General features: G+C 37.5%; 1 protein-coding gene across 1 annotated transcript in view; it reads right to left on the bottom strand.

Annotated features, from left to right (window-relative positions):
- Positions 1-11,907: 11,907 nt before the first annotated feature.
- The window catches only part of ARSB (arylsulfatase B), a 61,205-nt gene continuing 53,987 nt past the window's right edge, over positions 11,908-19,125 (bottom strand). Inside the window, exons 7-8 of the mRNA XM_085042194.1 lie at positions 12,950-13,078; positions 11,908-12,417 (exon numbers count right to left, since the gene is read on the bottom strand). Coding sequence (XP_084898320.1) covers positions 12,152-12,417; positions 12,950-13,078 — 395 coding nt within the window. The 3' untranslated portion in view covers positions 11,908-12,151. The remainder of the gene's footprint in view (positions 12,418-12,949; positions 13,079-19,125) is intronic.

Below are 19,125 nucleotides of genomic sequence, written 5' to 3' on the forward strand. Positions count from 1 at the left end.
GAGATACAATTATAGCTGGAAGATTCCCACAGTCCTGCCAGATTCCTCAAGGGTATTAGCACTTGTCTGATTGCAGTACACAACAAAGACATTGTTAAAATATCAGTGCATCAATCAGGAGGAATCTGGAGACTTTGAAGTTTAAAAAAAATAAAACAACAGTGTGGGAAAAAGAAGCAGCTACAACAGTTAGGTGCAGTTACGTTTGTCAGGTTTAGTTAAATGACACACTCTCTACAAGAGTTTTATTCTTAATTTGTCAGTAACAGATTTAGAAATAACTTTTCTTTTAAAAAGAAATTCATTAATATCAATAGTTATTTGAAAGTATGTCAGCTTTATGTGATCTTTTCCCACAAGGAAGAAACTAGTAAAATAGATAGGAACATTAATCACCATTAACCATGAGTCTCAGGCTTCTAATTAAGGGAGTGCAGAGCCTGAGACTACACTTTAACACTGTTGCCAGTGTTCCTTCCTGCCAGCAGCTAATTTCAAAAGGTTGTGCACAAAGTCTGAGGTGTGGGATCTGTGAAGAAGAGGGTGTAGTAAAAGTCAATGCATCCTCTTCTAAATCCCTGTCTGCTTTGTAGGCAATGCATAAAGTTCACATGTACACAATTCACTAAGAGTGACAATGAAAAATATCCACATCATATCCTAGGAGCATAAAGTCATTTTGCTGGAATTTACTGTTTACTCCTTACAGTAAACAGAAATGCATAGGGTTTTATTTTTCTAATTTACATTAGCAGTTTCTGTCACTGTTAGGGTATGGATCCAAGCTAAAAGTCATATACCAGAGGTGTTACCTATAGGGATGTCTCAAACTCCAAGTGTAGAATTCACCAAAACCTTGCTATTATTTACCCAGAAATTTGCACTAGCTGCTGGAGTGGATTTCTTAGAATTTCTTCTGAAAGTCCAGAAAATATCCGAGTTTTAAGAAATGTTCCAAAAATATGTATCTCTTCAGAATCATCTCTAATAGATTAGTTGCAGAAGTGACTAAGGAAGTTCAATATATGCAGATAAAGTGCAGAACATATATCGAAAGCACAGACAAGAGCAACCAGAGATTTCCTAACTGCTCTCCTTACTACATTTTTTTACTACTACAAACAAGTCTTACGGAAGTTTACACAGTTCCAACTGAGTTTGCAGTTTGTATCATGCTTGCAAATAATCTGATTTTTTTCAAATAGCACTGAGGTCTTCCAGTGAAGTCAGAGGGCACGCTGACACCAGCATTAACTTGAACAAATCCTTAATGAGAGCAAGCAGCCAAAGCAACTAGATAATTTTCTTAATCCAGAGTCCAGAGACTTCACAATTACAATTGTAAAGATACAAATCCATCACAGAAAGATAAATAAAGGTGATAGCAGCAAGTAAAACTGAGTATCAAGATGTTTGTTCTATCAAGCATCTTACAACCGTGTTCTACAACCGATGCAGCCATGGTCATCAGATGAGCAGGCTTATGCACTCTTAGAACAGAAGTGTGTTTGAACAGACATACTATGCTTACAGAAAAATTGTGTTGTAAAATTGTACAGCTGCCCTTAACCATAACCATACGATCGGCAGAGAAATAACGAGTCTGTCAGAAAGAAATTACAGACTGAGTTACTCACCCTGAGCATGAAAAGATCCAATTGTTACCACTGCATACACATGCAGAAGCATGTAACCACCACATGCTTGCTAGAGACCAGACATTAAAAAATAGAAAGAAGGGACTAATATCTTTCTAATCACTGCATATTTATTGGTATGAACTAGCATAGCTCTGTTGGCTACAGATGGGCTGGATCAGCCTCCTAATATGAAGATCTTGGCTCTTCTATGACTTTTTATTCCTCATGAGTTTGGAACAATAGGACTGAAATCAGAGAAATGCAAAAACATGAATTCTCAGTGAAACGTGCATAACTAGACAATGTGATGAGAGCAGGAACTGACAAGAGAAAGGCCAGGTCATGAAGCTTTCAGTTTGTACATGCCAACAAATCATTAAATGTGCATGAGGATTTACAAATGCTACACAATTTGAAAATCTGTTCTGCCTTTAATTTTTTGGTTTACTGCCTTTGAGAGGAGAGGAACGAAGAGTGTCAGATTACAAAGTGGAATTCCTACTGCTGACCAGAAAACATTGGATTTCCTTGTTCAGACCCTAAGGGAAAGAACAGTAGCCACTGTTACAGTTCTTTGGAACTTGATTTCTAAGCAGTAATGTAAAGTTAAATATGGGCCCATTTAAAAAGTATAGAAATCTACCAGATTTACAGGGCTCTCTGTCTGTATGGGCTTTACTATGGGTCTACCAAAAGAAAATTCTATCTTAAACATTTTTCTTTCTAGGGTTTATAGCTATAACTTTTTCTTTGTCAAAAAACCCCCTTTCATTTCCAGGTTTTTGAACAGAAGGATGAGAAAATGGAGATCATAACATTTTCAATGCAGTAAATTTTATTAATGATAGCTCCTAAGGTCTGTTCTGTAAGTCTGTTTAGAGACTGAAGTTCACTGAATAAAGAACTTTTTCTGCAGCTATATCTCAATAACATTTATTTTAAAGATAAACACACAATGAAAAAAGCTAAAATAACATTATGCAAGAATAGAATGTTTGCAATAGACGTAGATTTAAAAACTGAGACTTATTAGCTGAAAGAGTAACTTTCTCCTTTTCCAGCAGTGATATAAAGTAACAGTTGCCATCACATTTTCAGATTACTCTTCAAAATTAGACATGATTCCACCACACATACAACTTAATTGGTGAACAATAATCGAAGAGTTTCCCCTGAACTAAAATGATTATTCCAGTTTATGTGATAAAGAGGAGTATTTAATTCTGTTCTGCAGCTTGACGGGGCCAGTTCATAAAACAAACTGGAACCATGATTGCACTTGGGCTGATTAGCCAACATCCTAAAAAAAGCTCTCCCAAGCACAGCCCTATCTGTTCTCACAATATCCTGTCCTCTCCATCTTTTCACAAGGGCAACTAAGACATATGGATGTTAATTAATCATTAATTAATTCAGAATCTTCTGACTGAAGCTCATGGACAAAGATCTTTCATGAACACTGCATTCACTTGAAACTATGGTCTTGAATGAAATTATTCTGAATTTCACTCTGACAATACACAGAGATCTATGCAGTAATGAGCTCCTAGAAGAAGCAGTGGAAGAAAACAATGCTCCAAGAGCACTGCAGTTGTGTGTGCATTAGGGGCTGAGAGTTATGGACCTAAGCAATGCCAGATCTCTGCTACATCTAGAGTTTTGATGGCTATCAGTGTATTATAGTCACTTATTACCTGGATAATATTTAGGATGAAACCAAGTGTTCCTAAATTACTTCTTGTATTCTCATGCACATCCGCAGTATACACTTATGAAAAGCACAGTGAAAATAAACTGTAGATAAAACCAGCATTTGCACTTAAAAAGAGGCTATTACTTTATTTGAACATGTCATCAACCAAATGTCATTAAATAATATCAAGCGGCTGCTGTTAACAAGTCTGCTTTTTCTCACAGCTAATGATGCTTACACTGCTGTAGGCCCTGAAAAGGCCCTGGAAAGAATGGTTGTTAATGTTGTGATAGGAGGGTCTCAGCATCCTCACTGTTTCTGAAAAAATAAACACTAAGGAATTTAATATTGGTATTTAGAACCAAAGGCCCAAAATATAACATTTAGAAGTACAACAAACTTAGACAATATAGGAGCTTGCTTAGTGTGTATTTGGGGTTTGGATTAGGTCCACACATATATATTTTATATCACAAGTTAAATATAAAATGCATAATTCACTGCATAGTGCAAAAATTCTCAATTATATTTGCAGGTTAATAATTACACTTGCCTCAATACTATGGTCAGTCTTTATGGCAGGGAACATGGATTCTTGCAATTGCATTTAATGATATAAATAGAATAAACGTTTCCATGGAAACTCACACTTTTTTCAGAAAATTCTCTCCATTTTATAGTGTTTGAATAATATTTTTTTAATTGCTTTTAATTTTTTTCCATATACCATGACCTGTTCTTTATCACAAACACAGAAAAAGGTGAATTCTAAAAACTTCTCTACATGAAGCAATGCACATTAGGTTATTGTGCATTATGGGCAGAAATAATTACCAAAAAATCCTGTTGTTAACAAGCAATTATAACTCAAAGGAATTTCAGACATCTTATACCTGCTGCCTCTAAGAGGCAATCTCTCAATCATTCACATTCCTGAATGTTTCTTCACAGCAGGCTACTTTCTAGGGCAAATATAAACAGAAATGCAATTGTTCTACTCTATTCCCTCCTACATTTTTCAAAATCCATCTGGGATATTTTCATAAGTCTCCTTTGATAATATAAATATGTCCAATTTTTACTCAGCCAAAGGCTATGCCATTTCAGCTGTTCTGGATTTTTTTTTTCTAAAGCTGAATTTATGGCAAAAGAAAACTGTCAGTAAATTCCTAGCCAGGCTCCTCCATTATATTAGTTTTGGAGCTTTAGCTAGAAGCAGAATAATGGTAATGTATATGTTGCTCTTATCCAGTTGTTTAATATACCATGACCATGCTCTCTTCATTACGAAGTCAAAACAGGACAGAAAAGGCAGGAGAGTGACTTTGTTTCTACAACATGTCACTGCTGGGGCTGCAGGGTATGACCAGACCAGACTAATAGCCACTTTGGGATTATTTCAGACAGTGCTTTATCCATCAAGTATGACTTGTAAAACAGAATATTTGAAAACAAAGCAAAAGGGACAAGAATTAAAGCGAAAATTCAGTACATCTATGGGGGCTACCTACAGGGCTGCAGTGCTTTCATGGTTCTTGAGCTGGCAATTACAATGTTCACAGCCTTTTAAAAAAGGCTCCTCTTACCACATACGCAAGGGAAGAGGGGAAAAAATTATGATCCTCCAGGAATTGAGTATTTCCCTGGATAACTGCACACTGAGGAGCAACACCAAGAAAACAGCTTGGAATCACAGAATTGCCCTGACTATAACCTAAAAAATAGATTAAAAAAAACCCCAAACTATTTGTTACTGTGAATTGAGTACAGTTAAGCTGGAATGGAGAATATGTTTGCTAGAAGTTAAGTCCACCCTCTGACTCAATGCTCTCAACATTCATCTTTTCATCGTCAGACCCATTAAATATTTTTTCCCAGTGAAGCAGGATAAATGTGAAGGGTAAATTTAAGAGCTCAGATGTTCTTGGATAAGCCATGTCTGAGCTTTCTATGCAACAAAAATCAATGATTCCTACTTCATGAGTGTGCTTGGAGAATGTGCACAATCAAGAAAGGCTTCAACTTCCCTGGTTAATAGGGCCATCGAGTGATGTTTCTGGCAGATTTGCAGGTCCCATGAAATTATTTGGGCAGGCCACAGATGTCCTGATCAAAGTTTTCCATTCATTACCATGGGCTCTATGCCCAAAATTACTCAATAAGCATTGCTGAATACCAAACACAGCTTACTTTGTATGGGTATTCACTGTGTTCTGATTCCTTGTTTGCTTGAAGAAATAGCAAGAATGCATAGCAGAAAAGAAAGACAGAGCTCTTTTATTTTTATCACTGTCCTGAATGCCAGAATCTGGCAGCCCAGAACTGTGGCTTTGGTGCAGTACCTTGTTGTGGCTTTTGAAGATTCGTCCAAATAAACACTGCATTCCTTAGATCCAAATCTAGCTATTCCGACTATACTTTTTTTCTAACTATAGTCCTGCAGACAAAATATAGCTGCCTTTATTGCTATTGAGTTTAGCCAGGATTAGGAGATCAACATCCGGTAACTGCTTTGATGATGGCAGCTGGTAGTCACTTTTTTGAAACTTGGCAGCAGATATATCACCAACCTTTCCAGTATCTCTCAACTCCACCCCGCAAAAACAACACTCTCAGGAGGGAACACTAACACAACAAGAAGTACTGCATCATCCTCTCTGCCTCTGCTAACCACGGCATGCAATTATCACAAGGGTCGTCACTGATCCCATCCATGGTTGGATGGCTGACTCATTCTGACTGCTCTGTGCCAAAAAAAGTTTTTACTATTCCTTCCAGCAGTTCTGCTCCATGTACATGAGCTCATAAATGAATAGTAAGGCACTGGAAGAAGACAGGAGAGCACTGGATTCAGAAAAAGCAGCTTGGGACTCCAGGAAATTCTTTACACCATATATTCAGCCAGGATCTTCCCATATAACAACCCAGCTTGAAACATAATTGAGTCCACTGCTTACAGCTGACAAAGACAGTAAGCTGAAAGAGTTAAAACATTCAGTGGAAACCTGCTGGCAAAAAAAATTACTTAACCTCCTCAAACTTAGAATTGGCAGGGTTTTTTCCCCCTTCTCTTAGCAAAAGCACTACTTCCCCATTACAAACCTCAGCTTATTTATAGTTTGAGAGACATGAAACCTATGGGTCTACTTAGGGTGGGGCTCCAAAGAGGCTGCCAAGGGAAGGGCTGGGCTGTAGAAATGGTCCTCTGACCCTTCCATCATGCCAGAGCTAAGGTTAATGTTATGAGAGAGACACAGCCTCAGGGTCTAGCTGGAATGGGGCCTGTGGTGGGCTGCCAAAGGAGCAGGTAGGCAGGAAAACAGATTCTCCCTTAATAACTGCTACATCTTGAAAATGGTTTAGTGTTCCCACATTCAGGACAGCCCTAACTTACGGTTAGACTCTGGATCCCCTGTTAATGCTTGACATCATGCGTTTTTATTTGTCAAGTAATCTTTCATTTTGACTTTGTCTTACATGTTTTGTGATTCAGTTGTCTATTTTTCATTTGGGTGTCCCTGGCCCTAAGATTACAAGCATGGTTACACATATGGAGCACATGTCCTTGTGTGCCAAACTCCATCAAACATGCACTATCAGTGGCTCTGTCACCATCACCCCTCCCTGAGGACTCTGCAGTAAGTCTGCAATAGGGTGGCACAAGCTTCACAGGATTCTCAGTGGAACTTCATGCTCATTTACTGTTTCTTAAAGAAAGCATGGAACAGTTTTGGGAATATTGCTAATAGCCTTACTACCATTAAACTACTGTTGTCAGACAGTAAGATGAGAGTCAAATTCACAAAGGCCAACAGAGACTGGTAGTGGAGCTTCAAATTCACACAGACCACAAGTGTTTAAACTCTGGGTTCTTCTGTTCAGAGATTTCAAAGAGGATTAAACTCAGATCTTTATCCAAGACCCGTTTATCAACTTTAGGAAAGTTGGACAAATTATTTTCAGGCTGAATATAGGGCCTTTCACTCAAGAAAAGACCCAGATATTTTCTTTTGCTTGTAAAATCATCCCCTCTGTGACTATGTACATCTTTTTTACAAGTAAGCAATGCAAAATGAGTAACCAGTGTCAGCATTCTTTCTATACTTGCTTCCTTTTCTGAAACCTAAATAATTCCTAAAGGATAAAGATTAGGACTTTTGAATTCACAATGCTCAGATGTTTACTAGATTAAGAATGAATCTTAAATTGGAAAGGGATGAAATGAAGTTTTATTTAGAGTTCAAAATACTTGCATTTTTGAATGTTACTCAAGTAACCACAAAATAAATAAAGAATTCTCTATTTCCCAATTCGAAACAACTGAACAGTATACAACTCTCTGCAGATGCCAATCTAAACGTGTCAGCCAGATATCTTTTTCCCAACCCAGTTTAATTAAAACATTTTATGAAGGACCACCCATGGAAAATAATTAGGAAATAAGAAATAAATAATTATGTTTACTGTAGCTGAGAAAATAAAGAATCTTTGGATATTAAAATATACTGAGAGGAAACAGAGGGTGAATTGAATACCTATGTGAGACAGTTTCTTCCTAGTAAATGAACTATACAAATTAGAATATTAGTAAGATATTAAAATGCAGATTGCATGACATAAAGAAAAGAGAACACATAAAAGCTCTGCTTACGTCTGAAATTAAAATTAGAAATTTTTTAATCTTTTCCAACTTTAGCCAAGGAGCTAATGTTGATAGGAGATTCAAACACATTATTTGAGCTTCTACAATGATTTTTTTTTCTTCTCCAAGAAACTAGGTATCAGCATTAAAAAATCCAGTTACAAATATCATTAACAGAAATTGCCACATCCGTGAGTAAGACAACATCTTTCCTCATGTAACATGAGTGCTGAATGCTGAAGGACACACAGGAAGGTAGGGCAGAAATTTCCCCCACCCCAAAGTCCATTCCCTTGTTATTGTGGCAACCACACGTTGTAATGCCTAATATAAACTGTTATGTGTGGTATTGACTGAGAACAGTTAGCTGTCTAATCTTGCATGTGTACACAGGGCACTCAATAAATATGCACTACCAAAAAAGAGTGAGAATGACATAAATTCCTTGGATCTACTTGCCCTACATACTGGGGAATGGCTTTCAATGTCTCTATTTGCATTTGACTGCACAAATAAACTACACCAACACATTCTGGAAGAATGAAAAGTGATGGAACTTCTGCTCTTTGGATGACTTATGTCAAAAAGACATTTGAAGGACAACATGTATCATTAGGACACATATAAAAATAGTAAATCTAAAGGTCACGAAAGGTAATTTAACATCCTACTCTTTCAGAATTCCATACTCCAAACCATGTTACTAACTGTGCACTACAATTAGAATAGGGAACTTAGAGTTGCACTGAACAAATAAGTTATAATCTAACATAAAGTATTGTATCACTATAAAATAAACTGACTGCAACAGTTAGAAAAGGGAACTGCAATAAAGGTTTTTCTGGAGCTATTGAAGGAAGATGCAAGCTTTGTCAACATGGTGCAATAGCATATAAAAAAGTTTTGTTGCTTACATTTTTCCTCCCTTGATGTGGTCAGCAAATAACAGAGCCTGAATCTCAGTTATCATAAGGAATCTTCAAAACCTCAAAAGTGAAATGCTGCTGCACTCTGACACCAGGATCGGCATGGTCTGATTGGATCTCTCTAATTTACAGGACAACATTGTCTGTAAATTATTTTATGAGCTCATTAGGAAAGGAAACAAACACATCAAACAAAGGCTCAATCCCCTTCATGCAAACCAGACTAACATGGAAATTCACTAGTTCATTCCCCAGTTCATGAGGTTTTTAACTCACAAGTTGCCTAGGCCATAACTGACTAGTTATAACTAAAATACTCCCAGAGCTGCTGCTGAGAGTGCTCATCCCTGCAACTCTGTCACAAGGCAGGCCTCCCATGTATCCCACCAGGAAGCCTGCAAACCTCAGCATGCTGGATATGCTTCAGAGGGGTTTTGGGCAAGTCGTCATATTTACACCTTCCAGCTTCAAAGTTTGGTCTACATGATTTCCATAAGTTAGTGGATTCTGCAGGAACTGACAATCGGTAGGAAGCATTACGGCTGCAGCAAAGTAATAGCTTCATAATGACCTGAGCCCTTCCTGTGGGCTGCCTACATGTTGCTCTCACTTGGATCTCATGGCACTGGTCCCAACACACATCAGGACTTTGTATGAGCTGTGTGTCAGCTAAAATCTGAGCAGGAATTGAGTGAAGAGCCATACAACAGAAAGAAAAGTTTAAATGTGTTTCATGAAATTCAAGGAGATACGATCTGGTATCAGTTTGGAGGCTTCTTTTACACAACATATAATATTTTTAATTTAGTATTTTGAATACATTAGTTAATATGAAAGTTGCTAACTGCAGTATACTAGGAGCTTCTGTCACAGCAGATGGGTTTTACCAATGAAAACGCAAAATACCTGGAGGCAGGCAATGAAAAGATGATTCTTCACCCAGGGTCTAGATAGACAGCGGAAATACATGATTGGAGGAACACTAACAGCTCAGAAACTTGTAGGGCTAGGCACTACACCCAAGGGCCCCAGTGGAAAGGTTGTGCAAACTAATGGAAAAGAAAACTGATCTTTGAAGCGCTGAACGATTGTTTTGAAGGTGAGGAACAATCTGAAAAGCTTGCCCTGGTCATATCCTGCTCCAGCCATTTGCTTTCAGTCACTGATGGATGAGTGCAGAAGGAAATTGAAACTTGGTCTGAAACAGGATTCCAGAGGAATATAACCAGTTAAACCACAGAGAATATATATTGTCTATCATACAAGAATTACTTTTCCCCAAACTACTTGTCTTCTATCTGTCTTAAAGGCTGAAGAATGAAGTAGAATGAATGAAATAGAATAGAAAAAAAATACTTACATAAAGGAGCAGAAGTGACAAAGGAGCAAGAGAAACATGAAGCTCTTTGGGAGAAAGATAAAAAGCTAAACAGGCTTCTAGAGAGCTTTGGTTTCATTTCTACTTGTAGAAAAAGCATCAAAGGTTGAAAAGACAAGCATTTAAGATTAGATTTAGGACAGTGCAGTGGAGAATCAGCTGTATCAGAAAGCATATGCATTTTCAGTTTTCTTGTGTTTCATCCCTTTTTTCAGATTTTATCTTTCTATTTATTTTAAATGCAGAAATTCTGTTGAGCCTTTCTCTTCATTAATCTGTTTGCTAACAATTAGCACAATTCTCCCAAGAGAAAACTGGGAAGTTGTGCAAAATATTGGTGCCATTTATATGAGTTGGCCCTGGAGCCAGGAAAAGGGCAATTAGATCCCTGCTTTCTGGAGATGATGACAGATTGAGCTCTGCATGCTGAGAACTTAGCCAAGGACACTGAGAAGCAGTACCAGAACTGAGGGTTTGAGACACTAGTAGAGCTGGCAGGTTATCTTGCATCAATTTGATGAGTAAATGAGAAATGCTGCTTGGCTTGGTTTCTGCATGGCTCAGAGCCCATTTCAGGATGAAAACAGACTCTACTATAGTAATAAAGAAACAAAATAGGAGAAGAAAGGGTACTTACCAGGCTGGTAACCAAAGTAAGGTTTTGCTCTTCACAGACTCGTTGCGTAACTCCTGCAGAAAGGGGCCTTTGGATGCCACTCTTTGTCCCTCACCACTTCTACCAAACTGGGTCAACTTCAGATTTGATCCAGCTTCAGGGATAGAATTGTTCAGAATCTTCTCCAACCAAACACTGAACATCTCCAGGATTAGGGCTGCCATAGTCTCACATTTCCCATATTTAACTAAACTCATGGTGTGATTTTTTTTCCTTTCCTCATATTGAATTCGAACTCCACGTTCTCTGTGTGCTTTTCATCTTTCTGCATCTCTGAGAAGAGTGTGGTTTCCTCTTCCCTGTGTCCTCACAATAGGTAGCTGAGGATAGCAACTTGCCTTGTCCTCACCAGCATAAACTAACCCATTTCCTTATTCTCCCCATGATCATATTCACAGTTCTCCACTGAACTAACTCCAACTGGTCAATACTTTCCCTGTACAGGGAAGCTCAAAACGTGATGCTTTGTTCTAGTGCTGATAGACAGGAACACAGACTTCCCCTAAGTGCTGGCTACATTCTTGCTTGTGTAGAACAACATGAAATCTTTATCCACCCATTTCTTCAGCCTGTCAAGATCCCTCTATCTGATAGCCCTGCACTCCAGTTGATCATCACTCTCTATTCCGGTTTGATGGATTAAGAGTGAACAAGAAATAGAGATTTTGCCGTATTTTGTGAGGTTTTCTTTTTTCACTCTTCCCTTTTCTGGACGGAAGTACATGTTAAAGGCAAAAATTATTATGCCAATATGGATATATAACAGCTTTCAGTAGAATTTGTATTCTCGACAAACATGAAACCTAAATCCAGTATTTTCCACAAGACTGATTCATTTTGGATGTCCCTGCTGCCATGATTCCTTTCAAGGAAATCAACTCCTTTCAATTTCTTGCAAGGAAGGAGGCAATGTTTATCTTCTGCACTAAAAGCATATTCTAGACAATGAATATTGAAAAATAATCATATCATTTTACTAAATTTTCACATACAATTTTTGGGAACAAGAGAGTGGAAAAAGACCAAACTAAGATTCACATCATATCAAGAGCAAGAAATACTGAATTACTCAAAGAATAAGCTCACAATTAGCAATAGTTCATTAAAGAAAGTACAAAATACAAAGTGACTAGGACTCTGAGTCCATGAACCAGACTGTGCTACAGAGGTTTTTTTGTAGGATGCAAAGCTGTGCACTATGCCCAAGGACCCCAAGCCCCAGTCGCTGCTGGATCACAGCGGGGATCCTCATCAGGGTAGAACACAGGCACGGAACGTTTGTGATAATACTGAAGCCGTGAGAGCAGTTTTTCCACCACATGAGGATATTTTTCAGACACGTCATTTTTCTCTTCAGGGTCATGAATGATATCAAACAGCCAAAGTCTCTTTGTTGGTGGATCAGCCGATTGAATCTGTGACTCATTGAACAAAGACGGTGGAGGGAACCAATGACTGCAGCCTGCAGAAACAGGAACAGAGCAAGGGTCAGCTCTGAGATACAGAGCAGCAGTGTGGAGACACAGTTTTGCTGTAATTGATGACTCTAGTCCAAGGCCACCTAAATAGGAGTCATTTTTATGCAAAAAAAAAAAAAAAAAAGCTGCACCATTGGGATTCAAAATTCCATGTCACTTTATTTGTAATATTTATTCCAGGTCATATTATTTATAATTTAATGGACTTTCTTCTTGGATTGTATCAACCTCATGGGTCCCTTCCATAATGGATATTAGATAGTTGACATTTCAGTTTGAGATATTCTGTAACAGTTTTTTCACTACACTTAAAGTAATTTGTAGACAAAATATTTGGAAAATGAAACAGTACATAGTTTGGATTTTAGAAGTGCTCATTCAAGATCTTTGCATGTGGTCAATAACCTAAGTTAACAGAATTACTAAAAGAAATTAAGAAACATTAAACAAAATGACACTGTGTTTGTCGAAAGTGGGACATAGGATACAGTGTAAAAAAAGGAGTTATTTTGTTACCTGGATACCCGGTTAGTAACTTCCATTTTCCATGTCGTATTGCTGCATGTATGGATATGTTGAAAAGTGCATCATCCCATGGAGAAGAATTGCTCTGTGGTAAAGATGTCCTCCTGTCAACGTCAAGACCTTAATTAAACAGTAAGATAAGTTAGGTACATTGCATATTCATGAGGTAATTTTCAGAACTCTGTTGGAAAACAAAGCAGCATAAATCGTTTATTTTTATGTACTGGATAAAGAATTTGTTGTATATTTATGCGAAGATCTATGCTATGATTTAATGGATGTATTTAACTCTGAATTTGAACTGCATTTTAAAAAGTTACCAGTGGAAAATGTCACAGCTGAGTCCAGATAAATGGATTCCTTTTGTACACAGACATTACATGTGTATCTCACATACCTGCATTAAGAATGCTCAAGAATGAAATTGCTAAATTTGGTCATACAAGTGCCTGTATCTTTTGCCAGGTAGGAATACAGGACTGAAAGATCTCCTGAGCCAATGCTATGACTGTCAGTTCTCAGAGGTCATTCCACGGACCGAGTTGCAGGTCCTGAGCTGTCTCTCTGTGCTGAGCTGGCTGCGTCCATGAAGATCCACATCTGGCCAGCAAGCTCCTTCTGTGGCATATCTGCACGCTGTCCTTGACGAGCTCTGTATGATGTGGCTCCACATTCAGATACCATAGAAAATGGAAATGTCAGCTGTGCACACATTTCCTCTCAAAAGGAAATCTGAAGCTCCTTTTAGGAGGGAGCTCAGGGGAAAAAAAATTAAAATGCATTGACCAAGGATGATCAGGAGACCAATTTGTTATTGAAACCAATGGGGAGGAAGGGAGTCAGAGAGACACCCCAGGAGCATCCAAACCAACTTCCACAGCAGCTTTCATAAATAAAATAGGAGTTCATGACATAAAATCTAGAAGGTTTATATTAACTGTATCAGCTTATAACAGTTTTTCAACGACTACCAGAAGGCAACTTTAATCAGATTAGGTATTAGAAGATGAAGAGAAACCATTTTCTAAATTTTCTAGCTTCTTTCAAGAGATGGTTTTCAATCAGCTTAGGGACTCTAAAGGACTCAGCTAACAGATTTTTGGATGAGAACCCATGAGATGTACAATGATCACATAAGAGCCAATAGGAAACCAAACTAGATATTTCTAAAAATAGCAAATACTGCACAACACAGTGAGGCACATACACATCCAATGGAAAGAAAAACAGAAAGTTGGGAGAAGAAATGCTAGGACACTTTTTTTTCTATTTTTTATGAAGGACTCACAAAGTTTCTATTTTCTTAACAGACTTTACACTTTGAGTTAGTTTTTCTTTAATAAAGAGATTTGTGCATACCCAAATTCCCTGTCTACATCAGAATTCTATAATGTTCCCAGATTAATAAGGCTATAAAAGGTGCTACACATTTAGAGTAAGCATACATAGATTGGGGTCAAATCAGCTCCTCTTAGATCAAGAAGCACTGAAGTTGACCTAAATAAACCTCAAACCCCTATAAAAACAAGGGAAACCTCATAAATAACCCCTGCAGAATCTCTTCTGGAAGATAAATCCTCAAACAGCCATGTAATGTCCATAGGAAATATGAAACAGTTTAAATATTAATACTGCTTACTTTTCAATATCATTGTGTTATATGTTAGAAACTCTGTCACAAGTTTTGCTACTGCTCCTTGACTATTCCTCTTTGCCATCTACTCTCTTAAGCATGACGAAAGACATTCAGCAGGTCAAAAAAAACCCCATGCATTTTAAACCTCGTGTCTCAAAACTACCACATCAAGGCTTGGTCTAAAGATAAAATTATGTGAGCCTGCATTTCTGATTTTAAAGTTTAGCGTAAGAATATGCTTCTGATTGCTGAGCTACATACAGTATGCAAAGCCACAACATTACAAAAGATAAAATATTTAAAATACTTCAAATAAATTGTATGAAAGATTGTATATTTTTAGATGTTCTTTGAAATATATCCTTAGAATGCCATGTATGAGACTTAAAATAAGATTCAAGAGCATAAAATAGTTTTTAAAAGCTCTGATTTGGTCCAGGTAACAAAACTAGACTCCTAAATGAGGAAGCACTTTTACCAGAGCATGAAGTTGAAGTTGTTTGGTGAAATATTATCTTTCAGCACAATTTATTGAAGACAAATAGATAAATTCCTTCATGTCGAACTGTTATAACCAGAACTCTGTCAATCACATTAATTCACTCATTGCAAGCACTTGTTTTGTGCTTAAGAAATGTACTGCTAATTATTTAGGGAAGCACATTGCTTTCCAGATAGTACAGGTCAAATATCATTAGATGTACTGGTCATGGAAAAACAGACTGATGCTTGTTCAAATGCTCTCTATGAGGATGCTTATAGGACTGTCAGTTTATTACATTATATAAGCACCAGATTCAGAACTAAGACAAATAATAATTTTGCTTGATCTGAATTCTTTTTTTCCCATCCTATGACTTGGACTTTTAAGTTTAGATACTCCTCCCCCTGCATCTACCCACCTTCCTCCTCATCTACCCCTGTCTTCAGCTTTTGCTGGTGAAGCTGAAATGCAAAATGTCTGAGCTGTCTTCTCCCTTGCATATGGATTTTACAGGGATTCCTTTTCTGATTTTGCAGACTGAAGAAGTCATATTGGTTTTATTTCCTTTTCAAGACAAAATGTTCACTCCCATAGCATCTAAGCAGTTTTCTGCATTTGTTCTATTTTGTGGGGGAGATTTTTATTTCTTTTTTTTCCATTGTGGTTGACAGTAACAACAGCGCCATGCGCTAATTCAGCAGTCAAAGGACAGACGCCTTTTACTAAGCTCTGTAATCAAGCCTGCCTTCGTAGGTCTGCACACTCTCCTTATGGGCACATATATTAAAAATGTAATGCTTTTGCTTGTGTAAAGAGGCTAAACATTTTACTTTTTTTTCCATTAGATCAGTGTAGCAGTGGCTAATGAAATACTAAAGCTTTGTTTTTACCATGAAAGAAAATCCCACAACCTTTGCCGTGAATTTTATTATTGTCAAACAGAAGCCACTGTTTCCTGCAGCCCAGCTTTGGAGCCTTACAAGTTGCTATATTTCTTTTTTTAAGTAGCCTCTTGGGAAATGATAAAAGTTCTATTAACTAAGAAAGCAGTGACCTTTCATTCAGATATTTATTTTCAAATATTTAATGCTAAAATGAATTTGCCGAAAGATTTCAGAGTTTTGGTTGGCATTCTAGGTCACTAAATAGTATTCAAATAGCTTTCATGTCTCTATAGAAAAAAATATATCCTTCAAAAATGTTGCCCTTGTAAGCGATTTTGGAGTTAGCACAGTCCAAGAAATAGCATAGTTCAAGAAATCCTTCGTATTGACAGCCTGAAAAATGGTTTCAGAATCAGATTTTTAAAGGAATGGAGGTGGCCAATTCTCACTACCTGCAAAAGTAGTTTATTATTTAAATACTTTAGAAGACTGGCCCTTTGCTCCTAATGGAAACTTTAGCTTAGTTCTTTTACTTCTATTATTATACATTGTTTCTACACACATACGTATTTCAAATTAGGATGAAAAATCCTATGTAATTTTCAACAGCTAATTTGCACCTTCAAGAAACCTGATTTTTCCGAAGGTAAATGTCCTTAACTCTGAAAAATCTAAGGAAGATTCTCAGAAAGCTAAGTCAAAACGTTTGCTGTATTTGCTAAAATAATTGCTGTTTTGATATTTTGAATATTCCATAGCATGTTCTTCAGGCAGGATGTTGGAAAATTTGCTGCTAGGCAAGTATATAAATAATATCCTGACTGTTGACCAAAGAATATCCTGGACTTTTTAAGAAAAGTGAACAAACTTTCAGTGCATTAAGTCTTGCTAATGCACAAATTTAAGTACAACAGAAGTAGTGAACATGGCAGGGAAAAGCCAACACTCCACATATATAAAAGAACGTGCTCTGAACTAACTATTGCTCTTTAGGGAAGTGTTTGTGAAGTTGCAATGAATAGGTAATGTCCAGAGGCTGTCCAGAAAAGCAATCCCATTATTAAAATTGCCAAAGAGTGGGACACTATGCCAACATTGAGGTACTTCTTGTGCCTCACGTGGTGTACTGTGCAGTTTTGGTTCCTATGTTGCAAAAAAGACACAGAAAAGCCATGCAAGATGAAAAACACTTGAGACAAGGAAGATTAAAGCTACGGAACAACTTCCTTGTGAAGAATGACCAAGTAAATAGGACTCTCTGTCCTCAAAAATGGACAACTGATGAGAGAGAAAGGACAGAGGTCTAAGAAATTGTGTGGCCATAAGAAACCGAGTAAGGAAAACTGGTCTTTCCTAATAAGGGCACTGAATAAATTAAAATGTCATGTATTGAAAATAAATGATAGTATATACTTCCTTATTACAAACCAAACTCAAGTGTGGAATTCCTTTACATGGAATGCTGTAATGCATGGGTGTCAAAAGTTTACACAGGTTGAGGAATAAAAAAGCGGAAAGAAAAATCCACAAAGTGGAACAAAAATTCATCAAAAATTTTTATATCCAAAATCACAACCTAAAGATTAGGAGCAGGCTGTGGGGGCCAAACAAGAGAAGTGTATTTACGTGCTTGTCCTCATGTACTCTGTGCTACACAACTGCTACTCTCAGAACAATGCACTGGACAGATTTTTGGTGTGATCTTACACAAGATGTGTTACCAAATTACCTTCAGTTCAGGCGAGGCAAATAAAATATTTACAAAAGAAAGTGATGTATCCAAGTGGATTTATGCAACTTTTACTACATTAATCCCTGTATGCACTGAACTGAAAGGATCAAAACTTCCACAAAAACTAAGTATAGAATCATAGCATCAAAGCATATCTCAAGTGGGAAAGGACCCATGTGAATCATGGACTCCAATTCTCTGCTCTTCACAGGACTTACCCAAAACTAAACCATGTGACCAAACGTGTCAACCAGATGGTCCCTGAGCTCTGACAGGCTTGGAGCTGTGACTCCCTGGGGATCCTGTTCCAGTGAAGAACCTTTTTGATCACATTGTGCAGTGTGAACTTCTCCTGATGCAGTTCCATTCCATCTCCTCATGCCCTGTCAGTAGTCACAGAGAGGGGGAACCAGCACTGGCCTCTCTGCTTTCCCCCTTGAGGAAGTTGTGAGCTGCCCTGAGGTCACTCCTTGGCCTTCTCCAAGCTGGGAAACCAAGTGACCTCAGCCACTCATGCCAAGTCTTGCACTTGAAGTCTTCCACCACCTTGGTCGCCCTCCTCTCTATGTATATATGATTCATATTCAGGTTTAACTACAATTTCACAAATCCATGAATGCCATGAGTAATTTCTAGAATAGTCTCTAGTTTACTTTGAGTGCTGCTCTTTAAAGGAGGGGTATAAATAGGAGAATAAAGCAATGGTAACTTTAATTTGTATTAGCAATGACTTCCAATGCACAGATCAGTTTGTTCAGACAGGTTAGTTATTTCCTAAGGGCTGTTCTTTCACTTATACCAGAATATAAATCAAGAGGGAAGTAATTGAAATAATGGATTCACATTGAAATCAGAATCTGACACCTACATTATTTCCTGCTTTAGTCATACAATTTTAAACTTTAAAAAAGCCCCTACAATTTACAGAAATGTTACAAGATGGCAGGTTTTGCCATACTGTAGTGTGTCCCAAGAAGTAGATAGTAACACAAGATTCAACGTAAAACAGAAAAGATAACTCAAAACCACTTACTTTGACCAGCAATCTGTTCTTTCACTTCACTTTCCAAGCACAGGGAAGATCATAAAAAATGCTGCAACGTGCTTAGCCCTGTTTTATTCCTCCACGCCTTTCAAAAAATCTCTCTGACCTCATTCAGTATCCCATGTGTACTCCTGATTTAAAACATCATTTATGTTAGAGTAAAATGAATAGCTCTTCCAAAGAAAAAACAGTCTTCCTACATATTTTTGCATACACTTACAGCAGCCTTCTGTTTAACTCATTAGTTCACCAATCCAACTGGGCAATGATTTCTGGAGGTGGAAAATAGGAAGCAAAATTTTTTCACATTTCTTCCCTGCTGATCAATGTATGCTGAGAATCAATCATCTGTTCCTTGGCTCATACAATCCTAGTTACCTACCAGA

This window comes from Lichenostomus cassidix, chromosome Z, assembly GCF_008360975.1.
Source record: "Lichenostomus cassidix isolate B80296 chromosome Z, HeHo_3.0, whole genome shotgun sequence".
In the NCBI taxonomy this organism is placed as follows: domain Eukaryota; kingdom Metazoa; phylum Chordata; class Aves; order Passeriformes; family Meliphagidae; genus Lichenostomus; species Lichenostomus cassidix.